The sequence below is a fragment of the Paramormyrops kingsleyae genome, unplaced genomic scaffold (assembly GCF_048594095.1).
Source record: "Paramormyrops kingsleyae isolate MSU_618 unplaced genomic scaffold, PKINGS_0.4 ups244, whole genome shotgun sequence".
Classification (NCBI taxonomy): domain Eukaryota; kingdom Metazoa; phylum Chordata; class Actinopteri; order Osteoglossiformes; family Mormyridae; genus Paramormyrops; species Paramormyrops kingsleyae.
The window spans coordinates 32,567-42,434 of NW_027326182.1; the positions used below are offsets into that span (position 1 = coordinate 32,567).

The following is a 9,868-nucleotide window of genomic DNA, read 5'->3' on the forward strand; positions in this document are numbered from 1 at the left end:
AGGGATTAGTGATATCATTTGATGCCCAGTGATTCTCTGGTATGGGCTGCAGGCTTCCTGTGACGCTTTACTGAGGAAGTAGTTGGAAGATGGATCGATTAGTGTTGTGATGGGGGATTATGCAGGTGACAACATGGATTTGCTCAGATGCTTCAGCGTTGCTTCGGCAGGTTGTAAGTTTGTGTTGAGATGTGTGTCTCCTTCCTCCCCTCTAATCCTGGACCCAGTCTGCTCATTGAATCTGACTTTTTTGTTTACTTTTTTATACGATTTAGTTTTCCCTTTTTTATGTAGCCATCTAATCCCCACCCCCATAATGAACATGATGCTTCTGTCCTGAACCTGAGCCAGCATAAGTGTGTTAATATCTGCTAATATCTGCTTCCGCTATATGCGCAGAGATTTTACTGCTGAGGGCCGGACTCTTCCTAAATAAATATTTGCTGTTTGTGTGCCTGTCAGCTGGCATGCTTCCTAGTTGGTTTGCACGTCGATCTTTTCATTTGTCAAGTTAATTTATTCCTATAAACAGGGAAAAAACATAACTTCATGTTAACGTTTAACTTCCCTGAATCATGCTGGAAGGGAAACACAGGCTTCCCAGAGCAGGTTAAACAGCCAAGGGGCTGCGTGTACTGCTCACCTGCTAGTTCACCAAGTCTCTCCACTCTCCCCCCACCTCTGGTCAACAGGGTGTGACGTTCAGGGATGAAGTGATGATCTTACCAGCAAGCAATTCGCACAACACAGCTAAGTCTATTTATAGAGCTGATATCCCCATGGGTTTTAACAAACAACACTAACTAAACTAACTAACTCCATGGTACTATGAATACATGGCAGAGTTTGAATGCATTTTGAAACAAAACATGGACAAAAGTTTGTAGCACCTGTTATTAAAGTATATAAATAAAAAAAATCCTACTGTGAGTCGAAATGACTAATATTCTTTGTTGAGATGTAATCTGTACTGGTTTTTATTATTACTACATGAACATGGCTTCAGTAGTCAATCCATTAATGATTGACTATGAAGCCCTCAGCTCAGTAAAGAATAATTGCCCGATGCCTCACCGGATTAATCCCGGCCTTTACGGTGTGTGTTTATGCACCAGAAAAGATTCAGCTGAACCCTGTTCACATCGTAAAGCAGACACCAGCTGAAGAGTCCGGACCTCTGCTGTAAACTTGACTGCATGGCCAACACTATATTTAATCTTTTGATTTTCCTCACAGCTGTTGCCCCCCCCCCCCCCTCACTCTTCATGCTCGTATCTCTCAGGATGAGAATGAGCGTCCATTTCCTCTGCCGATATCCCTTCGGAAAACCAACCACTATGGCTCTCGGCTCCCTGGGAAAATGTTGTTTGGCATTGTGACATTGAACTGCAAATGATCCGTGAACCGGCTGTCCTTTTGCTAAGAGGGCAGGACCAGGAGTGTGAGCCCACGCAGCTACAAAGCAAGTGTAAGATCTGAGAGAGAAGGAGCATGCAACTGGTCTGAAACTCAGTCATTCAACTTTATTATATACACGGAAGGTATATCATAAAAATCATAAAATATTTTACAGTAAATATATACTCCAAAATGTAACAAAATTCTGCAAATATATATATATATATATAGAATTAATAACATTTGTTATAATTAGAACAACAATTAGAACAAGCTGAACATTTAGGAAGGAATAAAGTTTACAGTGACCAACTTCCCAGGGCTGTGGTCTCTGTTCTATCTCCATGACGACTCCCTGGATGTCAGGACTGCAAGACACACAAAAATACCTAATGACGCTCCCGGTGTTTGGTATCATGGCACATTTTCTTGCTAAAACATCAGCACATCCTGGGTTAGGGGGACAAAAAGGGGCACAGGCAAGAAGCTTTGGGGATAGTGTTCCGTTACATCCCGACATGCCAGAGAGAGGGAGAGCAGGAAGGGAGGACAGGAGACAGATGGGGGATAGACAAAGAGGACAGGAGAGAGGCCTTTGTGGTGCCGGGCTGAGAGAGCAAATCGAATCTGGTTTGGTGCACTAGGAAACATATAAGATATTTGCTCCACAATGCGAGAGCCAGCAATTTGTGCCAGCTGAAGCCCTTTTCACAGAAGTGGACAGATCTGGAGACTCTCTCCTGTTCTGTGAGAATCCCTCATCTGTCATGTCACAGAGTGCGTGGACCCAGGCAGGAGGTAGAGAGGCGATCCAATCGGTGATTTCAGACTAGTGGAGTAGCAGAGGGGGACACCAATGGAGTGCGGCAGTCTCTGTAGTGAGCAGGCCGTAACTGACCGTACGTATCAGAGACACAGAATCCGTTGAGTCCTAGTTAATAAAAGGCACTGAAAAAGGCACTTAGACACCTCATATCCTAACTAAACTGAAGCCAGTAGGAGTCAGTGTGGTGCTTTCATCAAAGTCTTTTCCTTCTGTACGAGCAACTGTAGTTCAGGCTAAAGACAGCAGCTGCTGCTCCGAAGTGCTCAACCCACGTGGTGTTGAAAGGATGGAGAAAAAGCCGTGGCTATGTGAATTCGGCACCAGCGTTAGTCCACGGAGCTCCAGAAGTGACCGTGAGAGGGAGGACCGGAAACCAAACCAAAGTGAGTGGAACAGGGACGAGTCTCCATAGCCAGTCAGGGAAAGAGGTAGGAGGCAGAGGAGGAAATAAGTGGGGAAAAAAAGCTGGATGGTGATGTGGAGGACAGGCAAAAGAGCCTCCTGGCAGCTGCTCAGTCCCAGGAGCCCAGGTACAAGCACACCCTCATGCAGCTGTAAGATACCAGGGCAGGGGGGGTACAGGGAGGTTTGGCTCTGCGTGCGGCAAGTTCAAGCTGAAAGCTGGAGGCTGGGCAGGCGGACAGGCAGGCTGGGAGCATCAGGCTCTCACACATACACACCCTCGGGGTTCAGGCTGGACACCGCAGGGTTCTGCAGGTTTCGCGGGTGTCCCAGGAAGTGCTTGGCAGTGGGGCGAGACAGTGACTCTGTAGGGCACAGGGCAGAGTGTGAGAGTGGCCAAGGCTCACATTCATAACCTACTGCCAGGGGAAAACCGCTGATGCTATTTAACAGCACAAAAGCATGTTAGATAGACTAATGAGCGGCATGCTTTACATTTCACTCAAATCTCTCAATCCTTTTTTCCTTAATTAGTTTACAAAAGGGAAGCATCATCCTTTTTCCTATGAGAAATGAATGGCATTAACGTAATAACAGAAATGATTGGTTCCACTTTTCTCATTGTGCTGGTTCTACAGGGCAGCCAGAAACTGCTGTCTTCCTGATGGACAGAGAACATTGCACAATAAGGTACAGGTCAGGATCGCAGAGGACGCCAGTTCAGGTTTAGAACATACAAATCCAGACCAAGATTTTGTTTCAACCAACCAGTTGAGTATAAAGAGTCACAGTCACAGAGTACTCAACTGGTTGGCTGAAACAAAACTCTGGTCTGGATTTGTACTTTCTGAACCTGAACTTTCCATCTCTACAGGACTTAGTATGTCAGTGCATGTCAACCTACCACCATTGCTGTATCCATCCTGCTGCAGCTTGGCCTGCTCCATCTGCTCCAGGGGGTCCGTGTGCGAATTCGGGGGGGTGGGGGGAACTCCGGTCTGCTGGATGAACTGCTGCAGGTTGCACTGGCGGAGCTCCTTGTTCAGCTCGTCTATCTCCTCCTTCTTGGCCTGGCATGGCAGAGAGGGGGAAGAGACCGTTCAGACCCCAGGGGTCGATGGCATTCGGCTCTATATAAAACACTGACAGCGGAAGCCAAATACTCTGAACAAGCACAATAAGAACTTAATTTCATTAGTTACATGCTTAGAGGGATAGACGACCTCATCATCCAATAGAGCCATACGAACATCTGCCCCCCAGACCAAGACTGGCTCACCCCCCTCTGGGACTGGGACACTAACTAAATTTCCCAGAGGAACCTTCCCGAGGGATTAATAAAGTACTATCTATCTATCTATCTACTAACAGCGAGCTATACAGAACAGTCGAAGAATACCACAGAGCCCAGATAAACTCTTAAAAATCCATTAGATCTCTTAAAATATGTTGCAACATGTATTCATAAATGTTTAGTGATGTACTTCCAGTGTTAACCAAGCATTGCCGATGGCAATGGGAGGACATGAAACTCACCTTACACACTATCTACAGGAATATAAATTCAACAGAAAGTGGGACAATGGCCAAAGCAATAAACCTTCAAAACCTATAATGTGTTTGTCTGCTGCTCAAGTTACAAACTTACACTTTCACTTAAACTACAGTATCAGGTCCCACTTCCTTGTTAAAAAAGGACACTAACAGGAAGGCTGTGATAAAAGGTTATTATAAGCTAATCCTTCTCTCTCAGCAATGCTGTGTTCTACTGTGTTAGCAAACTTCCCCCAGTAAGTTACCTCCTGACTGCACACTCACACCCAGTTTATCACTATGCTTGGAATTGCAGATACATTGAACAAACTGCCTGTATGAGGGCTGTGAAACCGGGAGTGGGAAATTCTTTTACATACAGTATCGCCGACGTCATTCCGTCTATGACCTTGTACACCAGACTGGCTGCAGGTCAGTTTTGGCCACAGGGTGGCAGCAGCACCCACAATTCTGATGCATACACTATGCCGAACTTCAGAGAGCAAAGACTTATTCTGCACTTACTAAGCATATTACTAGATCATCTCCCCAGCGAGATAATTCACACGTGTCATTTTAGTGCAGTAATTTTTAGCTTGAAAATGGTTGAATAATATAAGGCGAGAAATAGATGACTTCATCAGACATGGAAAATAACTAACAAAAATCTGTTGCTTATCACCCAGAATTCTTATTATTAGTGAAAATTTAAAAATGAACTGCCATGGAAACCACAGAGTACTGCTTTACAACACTGGGCTGCTGCAAACAATTCAGTTGAAGTATAACTCAGATTCAACAGTATGTGCAATACTTTGGACCCGGTGTATGTTCCATATTTCATGCTCTATGTTCCAAACCCCACATTCCAGGTTCCGTTTTCCATGTTCCACGTGCCAAACGTGAGCCCGAAAAAAAAAATGTAGCTCAGATTTCCATAAACAAGGACAAGTATTTATCCAGCAACTGAGCCTGTGAACAGAGGCGATACTGGATATGTGTCTGTTACACAGAGGACACATAAAACGTGCTCCACATGAGACCATGAACACCTGAGCACCTGAACTGAGAAGGCGCCATTCTGTTACAGCAGATTCATACTCCCTGTCCTTGTTCTGATCTGACTGCGATATTCACACAAGATCACACTCATAGAAAGCCATGCAATCAGGTTATCAGGACGACTCGGCTCGTTGAGCAAGGAATTGGAAGAGATAAAGACTTAAGGCACCAAAGCATTATAATGTGCTTTGAAAAAAGAAAAACTGACCTTGAAAGATCTGTAATGTTACTATTCACCAATATAAACAGTTGCACAGTTTGCTGAATTCGAGTAAATACACCGCACACACTTCACATGCATAACACGCAACCTCCTGCAGCATCCCTTCCCCGCTCACCTGCAGCAGAGTCTCTACCCGCCCCAGTGTTTTTTCTGCCTCCGTCAGCGAGGCCTCCAGCTCCACCCCCTGATGCTGCTGGCTCTGTAGCTCCGCCCTCACGGTGTCCAGCGACGACTCCTCCCAGTGCGCCTCCTGCTGAATCTCACGCTCCAGCTGCGCAGAGTGGGCGGTGCAGTCGTTCAGCCTGCGGCCGCAGTCGTCTAGTGAGGAGTGCAGCTCAGCCAGACGGCGCCGCAGCCCTCGCTCCCGCTCCGCCTCCGCATGCAGTTCCTCCTCCCAGGCGGCCTCTTGGGCCAGCTCCGCCTGGTTGCGCCACGCCTGCTCCTCCAGCTGCTCCAGCTTGTCCTGCCGGGGCCCTGGCCCCGGGACCCTATCACATTCTCGCACCCTCTCCTCTACAGTCTCCAGCTGCACATCCAGAGCTTGCAGCTTTTCCTGCTGTTGCAATATCAGCCGAAACACCTCCTCTTTGGACGTGCCAATGGAAGGGACAGGGCCAGGGCCAGGCACAGGGCTGGGGGCTGGGCCGGGCAGGGGGGGGGAAGCCCTAGCCTCCGGGGAGTCTCTGGGTGTCTTTTTAATCTGTTTTACTCTGCTCTGGGGTGAATTTGCGGGACCCAGATTGAAGGTCAGTGACTTCTTGGGCTCCCGCCTCCGCAGAGTCACTGGCTCGGGTGGCTTGGGCAGCGTGGGACCTCGGTCCGGGCCGGGCCCCTCGCTGCTGCTCGGACCCGTGCGACGCAGGAAGAACTGCACCTCCTTGCTGTGCTGCCCCAGCTTGGCCAGCAGCTCCAACGGTCGCTCATCGGCCAGCAACTGCCGCTCTGTGTCCCGCAGCTTCTGGATCAGAACGTAGCGGCCCGTCTGACCTGCAGTTTTTGGTGGGGACACACATTGGGTTCAGAGAGAAACAAACAGATCTGTCTTGCCTTCTCTGCCTATCTCTCATTCACTCTTTAGCTTTTCCCGTGCAAATGGCAGCACATGTGCAAAGCTTTCATTAAGGCTACTAATAAACCTCAACATGAAATGACAGGACCGGCAGATGTTGCTCTGTGGAAGGCGTGGCTGCTTCCTGAGCAAACTGAACAAATCAAATTGAGCCGTACTGAGTAGAAGAGGTAGGAGGAGCCACCTGGGACAAAGGCAGAGTGGATAAGGAGCCTTACCAATGGCCTGGGCCAGAGCGATGACCACATCCTGGCAGGACGTCTCCTGCGACAGGCCGCACACCACCCGCACCACGCCGTCCACCCACACCTTGAGCTCCATCTGCGACGCGGTGCTCCAATCGCGCTCACCTCCACATGGCACCGGGCCCGACCTGCAGGGACGGGGCAGGACGAGGTCACTGAGGTGCAGTGGCGTGGCAGAAAGGTGGGCGAACCGCAATGGTGACGGGAACGCAAAACCGATGCGATGTGGTCGAAAACGTGGCCATATCTGCGGCGATTGACGTGGCTCTCCGGCTGCCTCTCCTTAGTATTCTGCGGCGACGCGTTTGCAGAGGTCCCGTTTGGGAAGTTCTCTAAATTACCACAAAGAAACTACCCTCTGCTTCCAAACAAAACACATACACTCATAACATTAATGCAGTGTGACTGCCAGCTGGACCTGGCCTCGTTCAGAGCAGTATGTGGAAAACCTCAGTTGAATTTGGTAAAAGTGATCACCTTTCAGCACAAACCTTCTGCCTCTAGAAAATTACAGTTTGAATCCACCAAATTATGGACTTACTGAAAGTAAGGTTTTATTTAAACTGTACTCACATTAACTCCATAATTGCTATTCTTTACCAAGTCCCCGATTATTTACATTTTTTTCAACTCTTCATCTTCATACTATTGCTTTTCATTTTAAATATATAGTTATACCATAGTTTATCACTTTTCCACTTTTATATGAAATGATTCTTTTTAAAAATGCTGTACAGGATGAAAGTTGACTGATTACAAACAGAACAGAGCACTAATGGCTGGCTCAGAATCCTCTGATCATAGAAATTTATAGATTGTAGTTTATAGATTATACATTCCATTAGGACATGAAAGTGGGACCAAATGCTTTTCTTTGTTTTGAAATGCAGCAAACTTGAATCCACAGAGAAGGAACATGGAGAACTTTCAGTGGGACCTAATTTTCAAAGCTTCATTCCCCAAAGGTTTTTCAGCATCACCTTTCATAAATTCATATGTCTCGAATGCACCACACCACTCAAACACAGCAAAACAACGTCACCGGGCAGCAGGTCATTTTAAAGGTCACTTAACCAAAAGTAATGTTTTGCTCTGAGTAATGACCCGGTGTCCAGGCTCACACACACCGCACGCTAGCAGCACCGATTACTGTGGTAGTGCCTGAAGGTTTGACGAAGTAAAAGAAGGTAAACACGAGAAGCTTTGGACAATGTGATGGAGATTCCATTTCTGTCTTGTGACTCCCTGGAAGTCGGTATCAGTCAGCGTAGAGGAGAAGGAATGCTACCTTACAGGACTGTGAGAAAGGAGCTGGAGACAAACCACCTTTTGTCTCTGACGGAAATGTACACACACACACACACACACACACACAGACGAGACACAGACGGAGACGCCTCGGCACGGCAGCCCCATTGGTCTGTCTCGCTAAGCCGGGCACACGTAATATGGCTGGAATGTCAACACTGCTCCATCACCTGACAAAATGAGAGATGTGAACCTGTTTACTATGCAAACCTTGACATCCTGACTGTCCACATGACTCATAATCTATGAAATCAACATTTTCCTTTGACATGGACCACAATCAAAAATCTTAAAAAAAAAAAATCATCACTTTATTAATCCCTGTGGGGAAATTGTCTTTATGCCTCCCACAACTTGCTCTTTGTAAGCAAGCTGTCCATGAAGGGCAGCCACCTGTAGCAGTGCCCAGGGAGCTGGGGGTTAAGGGCCTTGCTCAAGGACCCACAGATGAGCTGAGGCTGGGTTTGAACAGGCGACCTCGTGATTACAAGCACACAGGTTTAGCCCACTGAGCCACACGCTGCCCCTAAAAAATAAACTTAAAAAATAAAACAACCAGTACAGTGCTGGTCAAAAATATCTTCTTATGGGTTCCATAACAGTCCCACAAACGTGCCACATCACACACAACATCTCAGGCCTGGTTCTCCAAACCCAGCATGCCGACTCTCTTAACTGCAGGTGCTGACACTTTCGTTCCCCGGGGCCTGTGATCTGAGGGGTATCAGACTAAGGTGTAGTGCTATGTCAGCTGAATAGTGTAATTCTGTGTGAGCTGAGTACAGTGTGATCCTGTGCGAGCTGATTACGATATGATCTTGTGTAATCTTTTGTGAGCTGATTACTGTATGATTCTGTGTTATCTTGTGTGAGCTGATTACTGTATGATTCTGAGTGAGTTGATTGCTGTGTGATCCTGTGTGACATGGTTACTTTGTGAGCCGAATACTGTCTGCCCTGTGATCCTGTGTGAGCTGCTTACTGTCTGCCCTGTGATGTTGTGTGAGCTGATGACTGTCTGCCCTGTGATGCTGTGTGAGCTGATCCCTGTCTGCCCTGTGATGCTGTGTGAGCTGATTACTGTGCGCCCTGTGATCCTGTGAGCTGATCACTGTGCGCCCTATGATCCTGTGTGAGCTGATCCCTGTGTGCCCTGTGATCCTGTGTGAGCTGATCCCTGTGTGCCCTGTGATCCTGTGTGAGCTGATCCCTGTGTGCCCTGTGATGCTGTGTGAGCTGATCCCTGTGTGCCCTGTGATCCTGTGTGAGCTGATCCCTGTGTGCCCTGTGATGCTGTGTGAGCTGATCCCTGTGTGCCCTGTGATCCTGTGTGAGCTGATCCGTGTGCCCTGTGATCCTGTGTGAGCTGATCCCTGTGTGCCCTGTGATGCTGTGTGAGCTGATGACTGTCTGCCTTGTGATCCTGTGTGAGCCTAATACTGTCTGCCCTGTGATGCTGTGTGAGCTGATTACTGTCTGCCTACTGATGCTGTGTGAGCTGCTTATATTCTGCCCTGTGACCTTGTGTGAGCTGATCACTGTGTAGTATGAGGTGTGCAATTTCGTTTATCCACTCCTGTATATTGGGTGGTGTGTATTGTACACTATGCCCTCTGTAGACTGTTTGCATTGTGTACTGTATTCTGTGTTGAGCACGTGTTCAGTATCTGTCTGCTCCCCTACAGTGTATCCCCCGCAGCCCTTGCAATGACAATGATTAACTGCATGGCATTCCTGTAGCCTCTCACACGCACACACACACACAAAAGCACACAGAATTCCTGCCCTTTGCCTTCAGGACA

General features: G+C 47.6%; 1 protein-coding gene across 1 annotated transcript; it reads right to left on the bottom strand.

Annotated features, from left to right (window-relative positions):
* Nucleotides 1-1,503: 1,503 nt before the first annotated feature.
* LOC140587448 (ras association domain-containing protein 7-like) lies at nucleotides 1,504-9,822 on the bottom strand. The gene is made up of 5 exons (XM_072708715.1): nucleotides 6,732-9,822; nucleotides 5,560-6,431; nucleotides 3,531-3,696; nucleotides 2,905-2,991; nucleotides 1,504-1,766 (listed from the first exon to the last, which is right to left on the bottom strand). Exons 1-5 carry the CDS (start codon nucleotides 6,832-6,834, stop codon nucleotides 1,735-1,737), a joined length of 1,260 nt encoding a protein of 419 aa, XP_072564816.1. The 5' UTR covers nucleotides 6,835-9,822; the 3' UTR covers nucleotides 1,504-1,734.
* Between the last annotated feature and the right edge of the window lie 46 nt (nucleotides 9,823-9,868).